At 41.2% G+C, this 16,976-nt stretch overlaps 1 protein-coding gene across 1 annotated transcript in view; it reads right to left on the bottom strand.

Moving 5' to 3' along the window:
• Positions 1-1,295: 1,295 nt before the first annotated feature.
• Positions 1,296-16,976, bottom strand: part of LOC306924063 (NACHT, LRR and PYD domains-containing protein 3-like) — a gene marked incomplete at both ends in the record, with an annotated part of 28,562 nt that continues 12,881 nt past the window's right edge. The window contains 5 exons of the mRNA XM_079502404.1: positions 1,296-1,409; positions 1,494-1,571; positions 2,218-2,379; positions 2,872-2,923; positions 3,901-3,961. Coding sequence (XP_079358530.1) covers positions 1,296-1,409; positions 1,494-1,571; positions 2,218-2,379; positions 2,872-2,923; positions 3,901-3,961 — 467 coding nt within the window. The remainder of the gene's footprint in view (positions 1,410-1,493; positions 1,572-2,217; positions 2,380-2,871; positions 2,924-3,900; positions 3,962-16,976) is intronic.

Here is a 16,976-nt window from a genome sequence, read left to right as displayed (position 1 = left end):
TTGATTGAATTAAATGTACTATTTATTTAAAAGTACCAATAACATTGGGAACATATTCACTATCTTCACAATACTTGTCACAGTAAACTATAAATTCAGTGCAAAAGTGCCATCATATGGCATCAAAATACTGTCACCATGTTCAGTGCAAATGCCTTCTGTGCAAGTACCAATAACATTGGGAACAACAATGTTCAATATCTCCACAATATTCGTCAGTGCAAATGTGCCATCATATGGCATCAAAATACTGTCACCATGTTCAGTGCAAGTGCAACCATTGGCAACATACATTCTATAACCGCATGTAAAATAAATCATTGTCTGACTTATATGGCTTATGACAAGCTTAACAATTCTTGTAGTGGTTCTCAAACTTTCTTTTTAAGGTCAGGATCCCAAATTGAAACAAATTAACCCCCCCCCCCCCCCCCCCCCCCCCCCCATTTGTATTAAAATGTTCACAATATTAGTTCAAATCCCACAATTATTCAACTGTTTTAGAAAATATCCGATCTACATGCTCACAACGCACCACAATGCCTTTTGAGCTTGTAGATCAGCTACCTTCAAACAGCCAAAGTATATGATAAAGGTTGATTTTTATGCCATTGTAAGTAATTGTTGAGAATTCCCTTCAGGACCCCATTTTGAGAACCACTGTCTTAAAGTTCTGAAGTCTGTAACAATATGTAAAAAGTAAAAAAGTTAAATGTGGCCTTTAGTTTTAGTTTAGTAGAGACATAGTTAAGATTTGAAACATTGTGTATTACTGAGACAATATGTTTCTCAGTGTCTCAACGTGTGTTGAACATTTCTCGCTTTTGCACAGCCTCAAAGAAGAACTTCCAACGTGGTGGATACTCGAGACAGTTTGGTTCTAAAGTCAATCTTGTGCAACACCTTATGCAGATCCATTTGGCAAAAGAAAGAAAAAAGTCTATATCTGAGACATAGTTAGATGTAGACCCCATCTTGTGCAACGCCCGTACCCCTTATGCAGATCCATTTGGCAAAAAGAAGAAGAAAAAAAGGTCTATGATGAGACATAGTTGGAAGTCTGAGATTCAACTTCAAAACAATCGGATCTAAAACATTGTCTATTACTGAGACAATAAGTTTCTCAGTGTCTCAACGCGTGCTGAACATTTCTCGGCATCCAGAGAGAGGAACAGCTTTTGCACAGCCTCAAAGAAGAACTTCCAACCTGGTGGATACTCGATGTGGAGCGCATAAATAAGGCCAAAGAGAACAGCGAAGGCACTTGGAACATCTGGAAGGCCGTCAACGACCACTTAATCCTTCAATACCACCGCAGCTTGTAGCGCCGAGTCTGGGCCTCCTGGAAGCGCCACGATCTCCAGAATAGCCATACGGACGCCACTGGTGTGCATGTCCACATCGTCTCTCTAGATTGGAGCACATTAACAAAAAATGAACATTAAGAAATATCCCAAAATGACAATGAGGTGGATTTTCATTGATTGCTGAACAATTGGATCCTTTTCCTTGAGAAAGAACTGCAGTCCTTTGAGTGCCACCACCCTCCTGTGTCTTATGATATATGTGGTCTACATACCAAGAAAAGAACATGAGTTAGAATTTGATTCAAATAACTGCACAACATTGCATGCTTTATTCATTGATAATCTACTCCAGACAGGACAGTGCTGATGATAACCATGTGGGAATTCCAATCAAGAAATAGATCTGTAATTACTTTTGTTAAAAAAGCAAGGAATATAAAAACCAGCTGTCTGATAATCAAAGATACTTTCTAACCACTGATTCCCATGATCTCTACTATCAGTTATACAAAATATCTTCACAGAAAATAGCCAAATTACAAGCTCACATGTCGCAAAGGTGCATGTGTGAGATTGTAGATGTGCTATTTTTGTGTGTTCCACCAGAATAGGGACTATATAGTGGCATGCGGTTAAAGGCATAGACATAAAAACCTAGTTCATTGGAGCGACCTGTAAAAAACAAGCGGAAGTGAGGATGGCACTCTGCCACTCAAAGTGACTACTGGCCAATCAGTGTGTCTTTTCATGAGTTGTCAGAATATAGGGTGCGTTCGAATAAACGAACGACCAGAGGGCACAGCAGTGGCCTTAGTTCTATATCTGAACGCACCCTGGGTTAACGAAAAGACCCGTCCCCAACTGCCTCTGATATTTTAAGACCCTTTTGGGCATTATTTCTCCATCTCACCTGGTCATCAAGGCTCTCCAACAGGACCTTTAACTTCTCTTGACTGGGGTGGTGTGCTCTGGAGCGGTAAACTTGAATCAGGCCTCTGGTGTGCTCATCCAGCGTCGAGAGGAATGTTGAGATCAAGTCAACTCCTGTGATTCTTTTGAATTCGGCATACACCTGCAAAACAAAATTAGATAATGGATAAGACAGAATTGTACATCCTAAGACAGGTCATGTAGCTATCATAACTTCACATATCTAGCATCACAGCAGTTGCTCAGGAGATGGAGTGTCTGTGAGTCAGACACTGCCATTGAGCAGGTTGGTACTTTGCATGTGGTTGTCTCGGTTAGGGTTAGGGTGCAAGGGTTTGGGTTAAAGTTACAGTTTATAAAAGGGCAGGCAACAGTGATTTTGTCATTTGTTAGATGTCCTGTAAGGTGTTTGAAATATGTCTTTTCATCACAGACCTCATTAAATTCACAAATGTCACACTTAACTGTAGCACTAGGCTGGGATTGAGGAAATATTGTACATTTTCCAATACATTTGTGAAATGGCTTTAATTATTTGACAATGGATAAGTTACAGCTACGACAGTTAAAATGCTGCTTCAGTATTGACTTCACAATGTCATAATAATATATAGATATTAACTTATATACATACAGTAGGAGTCCTCCCAGAGAACCTGGCAAGTAGGACAGGAAACTGGAGTGACCTGGAACATAATGAAAACAGAACTACTAAGTTAACCCATTCAGGACCGGAACGCCTTTGTGTTTTAAGCATCATGTTATACTAAAAATAGCAGATCTACAAGTTCATAGCGCGGCACCGAGCCACACTACGAGCTTGTAGATCTGCTATTTTAAAAGAAGAAAAACGTGAAAATGTGGTGCAAATCTTTGAATGCATGTTCTTTCACAGCGAATGTTTTTAACTGCTTCTGGGGGGGTCCCTGGAACAACATATTTTCAGATGGGGGTCAGCGGCCATTTCCATATGATTTCTGGGGTCCTTGACATGTAATGTTTGAGAACCACTGACATAGCAACAGGTTTTTCAGAAACTTTAGGATTTAGAATGGAGTTCCAGGGGGTCCCCAACTTAATTATAGTTTGGAACCAAATGGACCTTTATGGGACTGTAACTCAGTGATACAAATGGAACCAAATGGACCCTTATGGGGCTGTAACTCAGTGATACAAATGGACCCTTATGGGGCTGTAACTCAGTGATACAAATGGAACCAAATGGACCCTTATGGGGCTGTAACACATTGATTTTACAATATAAATTGGGAGTCCCAGAGATAGAAATGCCATTAAATGGTGGTTGGTTGGTAGACTAATGCATGTCAAACTGCATGGGGGTCCGCGGGATAATTAGTGTCAATTTGGGGGTCCTTGACATGAAAAAAGTATGGGAATCACTGGTCGAGGAGTACTCGCAGTGACCACTGACCAGAGAACCTGGCGTGCAAACATCTAACAAATAAACAGCTATTAAAGTTCTATAGCTGTCTCCTCGAAGTTAGCAAGCTAGCGCTTAGCTTAGCCTTCCCCAGCTATCCCCGGTGGTGAATCTAGCTAAGATAACGTTAGCCACTATTAGCTGCTAACGGCTAGCCAACACTTGAAATGAATAGAAATTTCGGACAAATGGAAAAGAAAAAACACACCAAGTGTTTCTTACCTCTGCCTCCTCGTTGAGGTCGTCCACACTTCTTCTCTCACACCGTCACACAAACAGTAAACTTAAATTAATAAAAACGTGGGTCCCTGGCCTAGTTTACTGTTGTTTTAGGCGGGCGGTCTCAGCTCCAATGTGCATTACCGTAACTGCTCTGCTATACGCGCATCGCAATACACGGTTACCGTAAATGACGCCGCCCCCATCTTGTTGACCCAATGTTTGACACATTCTTCAATCCATTGACCCAATTAACATATGTTAGTTGAATCAAAACAGCCATTGTGGGTATTCACCCAATTAGATTGCCGCCCCCATCTTGTTTATTCCTCACAAAGATGCCATTGACTGGCCCTGTATCTCAAATGGTCAAATAAATATCTGATTGAGGAATATAATATGCCTTTTGTATTTACATCAGCAAAATGTATTTTATGTTAGACGTTGGGGGAAATTAAGATTCTCATTAAAATAAACTATAAAAATGCCGCCCTCAACTAACCAGTTAATCGATAAGGTTATTATCAATGAATTGATCATTCCCATCCCTAGTCTCAGTCATATAGCTCACAATTACGTTTAGTAATCAAGCACCAGCTACAAGCTGAAACTGATGAGCTGTGGGTTTTGAACAGTTTACGTTGTCTTTACATTGCTTAAACCTATGTGAGCAGTAGTGGAAAACATTTCTTAAGTTAAAGTATGAATACTGGTAGTAAAAGTCTGGTAATATTTACTTAGGTAAAAGTATTGGTATCAAAATGCACTTAAAAGTATACCAAAAGCAGAAAGTACTCATTATGTAGAATGCTTTCAAATGCTTAAAATGTATAAAACATATTTTGAAACTGGATCTACAAGTTCTCAATTGGGAACTTGTAGATTGGCCATTTTCAAATGGCCTAAATCTAAGGTGGTTTCCCTACTGTACTTGAGTCAACAAACTGTTGACTCAAGTCAACTGTTGACTCAAGGGGGTGCCATTTTCCCTTTGTTTTTTGCAGATGGGTTCCCAGATTGCTGTAGGTTTTGTAATAAAAATACAAATTAACTAGTAACTAAAGTTTTAAAATAATTGTAGTGGAGTTAAAGTACAATATTTGTCTCTGAGATGTAGTGTAAGAGTAGTAGAAGTTAATAATAATAAATCAAAATGTACTGCAATGTTATTTAACACCCTCCAAAATACATTACATAGTCCTACACAATGACAGTTGGATCACTGTGATTGTGATAATAAAAATGGTTAAATTAAAATGTACCTTTTTTGTTTACTGTACATGTGTAAGCAGATATGTTAAAGTATTTAAAATATATAAATTGATGGGGGGGGTCTCAAGGTTCGGGGACCCCTGGGGACCCCCAGGGACCCCCCTCACATGGTAACTCTGTCATTTCTCAACCGTTTTGGACGGAGGTGGGTTCGTTGGAATCGTGTCGCCCCCCTGGGGGCGTTTGTGGGGGTCCCAAGGTTTGGGGACCCCAGGGGACCCCCAGGGACCCTCACATGGTAACTGTCATTTCTCAACCGTTTATACAATGACTACTGTACCGATGGCAGCATGAATATGTACAAAGTAATGCATGAGACCAGCTAAACCATCATAGGCCAGCTTCACCAGCATAGCTCATGCTGGTAGACCAGCATGAGCTATGCTGGTGAAGCTGGTGAAGCTGGCCTATGATGGTCCACCAGCTAGACCAGCAAGGCTCATGCTGGTAGACCAGCATGAGCTATGCTGGTGAAGCTGGTGAAGCTGGCCTATGATGGTCCACCAGCTAGACCAGCAAGGCTCATGCTGGTAGACCAGCATGAGCTATGCTGGTGAAGCTGGTGAAGCTGGCCTATGATGGTCCACCAGCTAGGCCAGCATCACCAGCTAAGCTCATGCTGGTCTACCAGCATGAGCCTTGCTGGTCTAGCTGGTGGACCAGCATGGTCCACCAGCTAGACCATCATAGACCATCATAGACCAGCAAAGACCAGCAAAGACCATCAAAGACCAGCAAAGACCAGCAGGGAAATCATGCTGGTTTTTCTAGCAGGGGGGTCTGTAACTCATTGTGTACAAATAGAACCAAATGGTTGGCATATGTTTTCAAATGGGGGGGCCGCGGGCTAATTAGTGTCAATTTGGGGGTCCTTGACATGATAAAGTTTGGGAACCACTGGTCTAGATATAGCAATAGTATATCGTCATCATCGCCATCTAGTGGCTGTTATAAATCATAGCACATCACACCATCCCTTTTTCTTTCAATGTGAAATCACAACAAAATACTTTTAAACATTTCTGTTGAACTCTGTGAAATTACACAACTCTTATATACACATACAAAGTAAATAAATATTATTAGAAAATAGATAAAATATCAAAACTGTGGTATACAATACATAGTGCAAATGTATCGGCTAGCAGCAGTTGAAATCCTATCCTAACAATATACAACAAATGAAGAATGTATTGCTCTGTTTATATAACCTAACATAATTTCTTTATACAGATGTCATTTGCTGTAAGCAGTGTAGGAGTATAAACAGTGTACACACAATGATTTGTATTCCTTAAGGTGCTTCCATTCCATTCCGAGTCCATTCTCTCTCTCTATGAACAAAGTTTTAGTCATTTGTTTTTATCAACAGTGTGTGTGTGTGTGTGTGTGTGTGTGTGTGTGTGTGTGTGTGTGTGTGTGTGTGTGTGTGTGTGTGTGTGTGTGTGTGTGTGTGTGTGTGTGTGTGTGTGTGTGTGTGTGTGTGTGTGTGTGTGTGTGTGTGTGTGTGTGTGTGTGTGTGTGTTACTCAGGCACAGTAGAGGCGTACAGACAGTTGGACTGTGAGGTGATGTGGCAGCCCTCCTCCTCGCCTCCAGAAGGAGACTTTGACCTGTGCGTCCATGAAGGCAGCGCCCAACGCCTGCACTGCGTCGCCAAGGTCTGCCGCTCACTCACTCGTTAACTAAAACACCTGAAACAACACCGGAAAGCATATTGTTTTTTTAAATCAGGGGTTCTCAACGTTTTTGGCCGGGGACCCCCGGAAATGCTTTGGCCATGTCTCGCGACCCCCCAGATATAATCATTAAGGAAGGTTTATGCATGTACTAAGTGTACTATGTAAACACTTAATTTCCATTTTCCAGCCATTCAGTTGCAAAAAAAAAAAGAAATTTGTTTTCGTTTTTGAAAATAATTTGGGAACTCCCCAAAATAATTTGGCGACCCCCAGAGGGGTCACGACCAACGGGTTGAGAACCCCTGTTTTAAATGACCGGTTAGTTTGATTAGAAAGTTCTGCATTTACTCATGCATCAAATCACAAAACGTGTCGGCTGACACAGTACTGATACAGTACAGAAGGGATTCTTCTAATGGTTTGTTTGATTAATTGATTGAATACTTTAAGGGAAGCAGTGGCTTATTAGGATAGTGCCAGTTATAGTAGTTAGCTTATAACTATTAGCTTTCCTTCATTGCCATGATGGTTTTGAGGCAAAATTCAAGTGCAATGTTAAACAAAGTGGTGGTGGTTGTGAAAATGTTCTGTCAGAAGTGGGATTCGAACCCACGCCTCCACGGGAGACTGCGACCATACATACGCATCAAACGGGGCGCAGAGTAACCACACAGTATACCGCTAATCAACTTACAAATTACATATACATATACTTACATAGAGGCATTTCCTTTAATCCACCCGACACTGATCGACATATACGCCACCATCGAAAGCCGTCTCTTACCATACTTAACAATACTACTTTTTTTCCTCCAAAAACTAGGTACGTAGCAAATAGCTAAACCTAATAATTCAATATTTCAAACGTTCTTTCACAGAGAAGCTGAGATTTGACAGTTTGTAGCGGTCGACAGTACTTGCGCTCTCTGCACACTGTGCAACAAGCAAGTAGGCACTCGACAGAGTGCAGTTCTAGTTATTATTATGTTTTATTTATTATTATTATAAACAAGCTCATCTCCTGCACTGACAGGAAACGGTGCTTATGACAGTATGACAAGTCAAATTATAAAGCATATTCAACTTAAACCTATACCATACAGAACTGTGGGCTAATAACATCACTTGCTTGAATGAGTATAATAATTAATAACTGAAAATTCATGTGAATGAACAATATTAGTGACAAATGCAGTTAATGCATGTTGTGTTTTGAAAGCTGCATGGGGTTTCCCCACACTGGCTGTGTCCATATAAGGGCATCTATGTCACTATGAAACTCCCTGAATGGGAGACCTTCAAGAACATAGTAACCTGACTCCGCCAGATGGGGCAGCAGAGAGTAAACTGGGTTCCCCCCTCCTGCTCCCATCTGGGAACTCTCAGGCAGACTAGATGCTCCGGCCACAAAACGGCCTGGCCAATCAGCGGCACAAAGTGCTGCCTTGATCCCGCCTCTAGGTGCCGCTGATTGGCCAGGCCGTTTTGTCTTTTGTCATCGAGTCTGCCTGAGAGTTCCCAGATGGGAGCAGGAGGGGGGAACCCAGTGTACTCTCTGCTGCCCCATCTGGCGGAGTCAGGTTAAGAACATACTGTAGGGCCGCTGGTTCGAATACCGTCTATCACACGTCCAAAACATCAAAGGTGACCAAATCTGGCACACATCAAACATAAATGGCTACAGTAAAGCACAATTTGTCTTCTTCTCTCTCTTTTCCTCTCTTTCTCCCTTTCTCCTCTCCCCCCCCCCCCCCCCCATTCGCAAGGTGGAAGAGTGGCCCCCAGCTTACGGTCATTAAAACATTGGGACGGCCCTGGCCAATAGGATCTCCCCCCTAGAAAATTCCAGCCTGTCAGAATAGCCCCCCTAAAACATGACACAATTCTAGACCAATGGGTGAGCAGGGGGGAGAATTCTGGCCGGAGCGATATGCGGCTGTATAGTTGGGTCGTTTTGGACCGTTCCATGACCGTGGAGAGCAAAGGTCCGTTTCTCAATGGATTTGTCATCTAGGAGGGTTATTAAACAAATTTGGCCGGGGTGTATTTCTTTGAGTGGTGTAAACCACTCCTACAACTGGCTTTGTTGAGTGGTGTAAACCACTCCTACGACTGGCTTTGTTAGTTTACGTGTCTGTCTGTCTGTCTGTTCGTACCAAAATGAGCATGGTTGCTACGGTCACCCAGTTCACCCGGGTGTGATTTCATTACGTCAGACATTACATAGTTCACACGGGTGTGATTGTTAGTTTACGTGTCTGTCCGTACCAAAAAAAATCACACCCGTGTGAACTGAGTGGTGTAAGGTATTATATAGCCTGATCAGCTGTGGTCTGACGTAATGAAATCACACCCGTGTGAACTGGGTGACCATAGCAACCATGCTCATTTTTTGCGAACAGACAGACAGACTAACAAAGCCAGTTGTAGGAGTGGTTTACACCACTCAAAAATGAGCATGGTTGCTATGTTCACCCGGGTGTGATTTCAGCTTTGTTAGTTTACGTGTCTGTTCGTACCAAAAAATGAGCATGGTTGCTATGGTCACCCAGTTCACACAGGTGTGATTTCATTACGTCAGACCACAGCTCATCAGGCTATATAATACCTTACACCACTCAGTTCACACGGGTGTGCGGGGACATTTTTTTAGAGACCAAAATCCAAAATGGCTGCCGTGAAAATGAACTTTTTATTGTTTGACCTACAATGATGCACAATACATGGTTTCAGAGCTTATTTTGGTCAAGGAATCTGATGTGTATATAATGATTTTACCTATTTTTGACCTTCAAAATGCAAGATGGCTGCCAATTTTGAGCTCCAAAAGGGATCTTTTTCAAAATCGTCACAGAACCTTCATATTGGGCTCTAATGAAAGCGCTCTGCTCATGATGAGTTGAATACATAAACAGTATAAGTACACAGAAGTAATCTCCGAGGTCAATAAAGTCAATGTTTGTGTGTAAACAACAGTTGCTGATTTGCAGTTTCCCATTGTTCTGTTTGGTTTTGGTTTTCTGTTAACTCTGTTGGTACCCTTATTTTGTATTATTGCTTCCAGTGTTGCAATGTGCATTAGTGCAGTATGAGCAAGACACAATCACATTAGAAGCACACCATGGCCTATGAATGTGTCCTAAAATGTGGCAAGCCTTGAAACGATTATGCTATATAGCACCTTGAAGAGATGTAAACACCGGTGATAAAATGGCCACCAACATAATCCAAAAAGTCAACCAAAGAACATCCTTTACAGGATCTCCTCACTGGTCAACAAAAACACCTTGAAGACCTAAACAGGAGCCCTCGTACAACAAGGTTTCTTTGACTATGCATGCACCTCCTGGTACCACAGCACCTCAAAGGCCCTTAAAACTAGGCTCCAGACTTCCCAAAACAAACTGGTCAGGCTCCTACTTGGCCTCACCCCCCAAACCCACCTCACCCCTGCCCACTTTGACAGGCTGGAATGGAGTACAGCATCTTGCAATGGGTCTGGTCCACAAGATTCGATACACCAAGATACCCATGTACTGTACCTGTCTAGATACTTCCTTAATGTTAACGAAGTCCACACCCACAACACCAGAGGGAGTGCAACGAACCATGTACAACCCAGATTCGGCACAAACGAGGGACTAAATTATTTTCGCTCCTATGCCACCAAAATGTGGAACGCCCTACCAACAGTCATTAAGACATGCGAATCCCTTGACTCTTTCAAAACCGCTCTGAAAGGGCACCTACGGACGGCTGCAATTCATTATAATGCAACATAACATCAGTAAACAGATTCAGATACAGATCTGTTCATCTTATGAATGAAATAGTAGCTATGTGGCAAAACAGATATTGTTAATGTTAGTCAAACATAGCTAGCCTGTTTGTTAGCTCTGCCTTGGTGTTTACATCTCTTCAAGGTGCTATTTAGCATAATCGTTTCAGCAATGTAACATCAATGCAACTGCAACATTTGGTACTCTTATATCATGTGTAATTTGTCGGCACAATGGATTCATGTTGAAATTAATATGGTGTGTGAAATGTGTGTAAAAGAGTGGACACACTTCATAAAAATGAGTTGACATGCACACATTCTTTTAGGGTTACAGGTTATAGCCAGGGTTAATTCTTTATGTGCGAATTATGTCATACTGTGCAGATTGTAGATTGGCCATTTTTGTTTTTTGCACATTTCTGAATGTACATGTAACAACTGTCCTACCTATTCACATGCAAGGCAAAGTGTCACTCACAAAGCAACCAGGAAAAGCATTGGTGGTAGACTATAGCCAGCTTCTGCTGTATATACAGAGTGCAACTCTCTGCAATGCTAACCTTGCTGTGTCACTTTTGTCCTGATGCATGAAACATCAAATTACATCAAATGTCAAATTCACAATTTCAATAAACTAGAGTGTAAAGACGCTGTGTTGTGATTACAACTGTGATATCGTACAATGTTTATTTTAGGACGGACAACCTACGCGTGTGTGTGTGTGTGTGTGTCTGTGTGTGTGTGTGTGTGTGTGTGTGTGTGTGTGTGTGTGTGTGTTCAATAAGTCATGTTGCTTACTTATGCTGCATTTCATACATACAGCACTATCTAGCCTAAACATGTCAGATACTTTAAATTGATTAATTTAGCTATCTTTATATCAAATCTAATGGTAGTGGTGATGATGATAAAATAGTAAGCATACTGTAGCTCTAGGTACAGGAATTAATAACTTTGATAGCTGTGGCCATTCCTGGCACTTAATAAAACAATAGATGTTGTGTCCTTCTGTACACTTAGGGGTAGACCTTATCTGGATTAATGAGAAGTGATTTACACTGCTAACTATTCATTGTTATTTAGCAATAACAAAATAGCTAACCAGCACCCATTCAATGCCACTGATAAACATAATTATGGGTTAAAAAGTAATGTTTTCATTCTTAGCTAACCCATGCACACTGGCAGTAGAGCCAAATAACCAGGATGTATACAGCACTGTATACAGTTAATTGATTTAGCGATTATCATTATTATTATGTTTTATTTATTATTATAAACAAGCTCATCTCCTGCACTGACAGGAAACAGTGAATAGCATCATGACAGTATGACAAGTCAAATTATAAAGCATATTCAACTTAAACCTATACCATACAGAACTGTGGGCTAATAACATCACTTGCTTGAATGAGTATAATAATTAATAACTTGTTGAATGAAAATTCATGTGAACGAACAATATTAGTGACAAATGCAGTTAATGCACGTTGTGTTTTGAAAGCTGCATGGGGTTTCCCCACACTGGCTGTGTCCATATAAGGGCATCTATGTCACTATGACACTCCCTGAATGGGAGACCTTCAAGAACATAGGGCCGCTGGTTCGAATACCGTCTGTCACACGTCCAAAACATCAAAGGTGACCAAATCTGGCACACATCAAACATAAATGGCTACAGTAAAGCACCATTTTTCTTCTCTCTCTCTCTCTGTTCCTCTTTTTTCTCTCTTTCTCCTCTTTTTCTCCTCTCTCCTTCTCCCCCTCCTTCTTGCATGAATGGCCAGGATACAATATTTCTAGATCATGTGCAGCAATAACTTATGGGGTAGCCTACTGCTGAAAATGGCACTTCTAACCTTTAGCAGGCCAGCCCAAGTAGAATGTGTCTGATAATGATGTACGGTGCATGTTCACATCGTCATCATGCATACTTTACATTACTTTATATTACTTTTTGAGGGGCGCCAGCCCCTCCTATATACAGGTTTAATGTTTGTCTTCAGTTAAATGTTTGTTTTGTTTACGTCATAATGTGCCTCATTACGTCATATTGTCTCTTTATTGTTAATGGCGTTTAATGTTTGTTTTATATCACCATTAGTTAGACTTTAATATATTAGCGCCCCTCACTTCACACGGGTGTGATTTATTTTGTAGCCTAGGCTATAACAGTGGTTCCCAAACATGTTCATGTCAAGGACCCCCAAATGGACACTCATTAGCCCACGGACCCCCATTTGAAAATATATGCCAGGGATCCGGACCCCCATAAGAGAAGATGTTCACGGCTCTAGCAGTGATTCTCAACTCGTTTCATTTCAAGGACCCCTTCAAGTTTGACATGCATTAGTCTATACGGACCCCATTTAATGGCATTTCTACCTCTGGGACCCCCAATTTATATTGTAAAATCCATGTTAATGTAACTCAGTGTACAAATGCATTTGTACATTTGTACACTCAGAGTTACAGACCGTACTGTCATCTATCAAAGACAAAAATACCCAAAAACATCTTTAAAAAAAAAATAAACTCATCTCTCAAGTTGAAAACCATAGAAATTATCCCTGAAAGTATAGTCTTGCTGTGAAGGGGGGTGGAAACGACTAGTGATTCATGTGAATGTCACTTTCAATAACGGTTGGTCACTATACTGTCAGTCAGAAATCCTGAAAAAGCATTTGAACATGATTTGTCCCCACAAGTACAGGACTTGTGAACAAGCAGACCCCATCTCTGTTCTGTGCATAACATGTGTAATGTGATGCCTCTTGAACTGTGACTGGTAGCCTATTCCATCATGCTCTCTGTAAGAGGAGCTGTGTAGTATTGTCAATGCATTGTGTGATCTGTCTATGTATTGTGTATTTATTGTGTTCCTATTTCTTTGTAACCTGAATTCCTGATGGCTTCTTAGTACAAAATGAACGTCTGCAAGCCAGGGCAAAGCATCCATCTATCTATCCATCTATCTTTCTATCTAGTACTGTATGTGTTTTGCTGCTACAGCTAGAGGGTGCCAAAGGCTTAGGATTTGAGGCCAGATTCCAAGCAGCTCAAAGGGGTGCAGTACTTAGTTCAGAGTTCAGACTAGTCATTCATGGTCCGACAAACGACAAACTACCTCAAACCCTAAACTAACCATAACCGCAAGCACAGGAGCAGCGCATGTCTGACATGGACTAATGTCCACGGAATTACGTGCGGATCCCGCTCAAAGAAGTAAATGTGCCTTTTGAAACGAGATGAGCTGACCAGTGTGAAATTACCAATTCTGTCTAGCTGCTCCAGATCAGATTTAGAGTCTCCTTTTCTGTGTTAGGTCAGCTAACTCTTATGACCTAATAATAATAATAATAATAATAATAAACTTATAATAATATAAATGTACGAACCGTCCCACTTGAATACAATTAAACAATATAATGTTTTTACTACAAAATAATGCAAGTCTTAATTATTGATGTATTGACATATTTGTAATGAAATCATGTCAACTGGAGAGGATATGACACAGACTAATGCTCAGTCGGAATTACGTGCGGACCCCGCTCATAGAAGTAAATGTTGATATTGAATGGGTCATGTGCCTTTTGAAACGAGATGAGCTAACCAGTGTGAAATCACCAATCCCTGTCTAGCTGCTCCAGATCAGATTTAGAGTCTGAGCAGAGTGCAGAGTGTTAGAGGGACAGGGGCTAAAATCCTGTAAGGGGGCACTTTTGGACAACAATAGCGAAAATATTTTCGCTATTGAGAGCTTGTAGATCAGCTATTTTCGGGGCGCAACCCAGCACTCTTTAGCTAGTGGAGATGCGGTGTAACGACATGGATTTCAAAAGCAATTCTCCTGAATGCTGCCTTCCGGCATGGCATGGAAAGGAGTGCCACATAGTAAATGCTGCATTCGTGGTCTGGAAAGGGCGATTGTTTTACAGACGGGTAAAAGGGCAGGGTCTGAAGCAAGGCATCACAATACTTCCAAGTATGCATAATACACAATATTGGTGAATGTACACAAGAGCCTATAGACTTCAGAGAGCCACTACAAAATGTTCACAACAAGTGCGGTCAACAAGTGTGACCGCAGCTGCAAGCCCAAATATCTGAGAAGAAGAAACTTAAGACGCTTGTGTGAAATGTATGGCCACTGGGCTTCAACTATCGTTAGGAATAGTGGAGCTGTGCGCCAATATGGCTTAGAATAAAGACAAGGAATAGGGACGTCAACAATCTGAATTTAATTTAATATAATTCTGGTGTGTCAGGCAGACAGTCTGGTTCAAAATAGAGTTTAGAGAAGTTCCAAAAAACAAACAAAAAACCCCCACATAGAATGGTTATTGGAAACATGCAGTGAAATATTTATAGCAAAAATAACTTTTCATTGAAAAGGTTACACAGTATGATACAGTACTGTCTGGAAGGAAGAAAGAAAGAAATCTCTTCCATTGAGTAACATGAATAAAATCAATTATCTGCAGCAGACAGCAGTTCGGATTGGACACTTCAACGCAACATATTTTTCACGACTACATTGTATCATAATTAAAAAATACAACATTACATATCAATTGATATGTGATGAGAATATTTGCATAGTAAATATACTCAATTACACTGTTTAATATATACACAGTAAGACGCCCTGAGGGCGAGAAGCGACCTCGTCCTAAAAAAGGCGCTTTGGCATGGGGGGGGGGGTCGGATCAAGATATGGATTGAGTTATGTACTGGCCATATATGGAGCGTGTCTTGAGTGTACAGGGTTTGATGAGGTCAGATCAACATATGGAATGTCAGAACAGGTCAGCTCCATATATGGAGATCGATGGGTTTGAGGTTTGAGGTCAGATGTAGAGTTGCTGGCCGGCTCCATATATGCAGATCTAGGTGAAGTCTTCTCCATGTATGGTTATCCAGGGTTAGATGAGGTTGTGATCTTCAGAGATGGCCATATATGGTGGCATGACATGTCACGAGGCGTGACCATGTATGGAGGTGTGATGTCACGAGGCATGACCATGTATGGAGGTGTGATGTCACGAGGCGTGACCATGTATGGAGGTGTGATGTCACGAGGCATGACCATGTATGGAGGTGTGATGTCACGAGGCGTGACCATGTATGGAGGCGTGATGTCACGAGGCGTGACCATGTATGGAGGCGTGATGTAAGGAGGCGTGACCATGTATGGAGGTGTGATGTAAGGAGGCGTGACCATGTATGGAGGTGTGATGTAAGGAGGCGTGACCATATATGGAGGCGTGACTAACACACAGAGATGCAGGTTTTCACAGTAAATGTGACCTACGGTCGGGCCGTCCTAGTGTAGTGGTTAGCGTTAGAGCATATCTCTGCTGTCGGGAGGAAACCTCATAACTCCAAAATGTTTATTTTTCAGGAAATGAAAAATATAAATTTTTCAGGAAATTAAGAAAACCTTATATTTGAGTGGTGTAAACTTTGTTAGTTTACGTGTCTGTCTGTCTGTCTGTCTGTCTGTTCGTACCAAAAAATGAGCATGGTCGCTACGGTCACCCAGTTCACCCGGGTATGATTTCATTACGTCAGACATTACGTCAGATCAGAGCTGATCAGGCTATATAATACCTTACACCACTCAGTTCACACGGGTGTGATTTTTTTTTAAAACAAAGCAATAAAGCGTCATCAAAGTTGGTGTTGTAACTTTATATATTGTCAATTACTTCCATGAGAGGTGGTGGAGTTAGTTGCTTTAGCAGACATTTTGAGGGTCCAATGCGTTTTTTACTACTTTCCATTGGTTCAATATTTTCGAAACAACACACAGACGTAAAGGGTGTTCAATAGCACTGGTTTATGGAGAAAAAAATCAAAAACCTCAAAGATGGAGTTCTGGGGTTTCCTTCAGACAGCAGAGATATATGCCTTTAATGCGGGAGGTTATGCATAAACACTGCCCTGTGGTGGACAGCAACGGGTTCCTAACGCCAAATCAAATGACTTCAGATCCACTGTTGATTTCCTCGACTAAAACTTAAGACGAAAAATGTTCGTCGACTACCTTTTTTCCACTGATGAAAACTAAATGAAAACGAAGCTATGACTAAAACTAAGACTAAATGTACTGACAATTTCGTCGACAAATAAAAACTAGACTAAAATGTGAGGAAGGGACTAGTGGACAAGAGATCCAGTATAAGTCATTTTACACTAGGTTGCATGCTGAAAATAGCAGATCTACAAGCTCACGCGTTGTGAGCTTGTAGATCGGCTATTTTCAGAAAGTGTAAAAATGACGGCATCAAGGCCCGCCAAAATACATTTTAGTTGACTAAATCAACTGTAGATTTA

The sequence above is a fragment of the Electrona antarctica genome (genome assembly GCF_951216825.1).
Source record: "Electrona antarctica genome assembly, chromosome: 5".
NCBI lineage: Eukaryota > Metazoa > Chordata > Actinopteri > Myctophiformes > Myctophidae > Electrona > Electrona antarctica.
The sequence above is the reverse complement of the archived record's forward strand: the minus strand, read 5'-3'. Positions and strand labels throughout refer to the sequence as shown.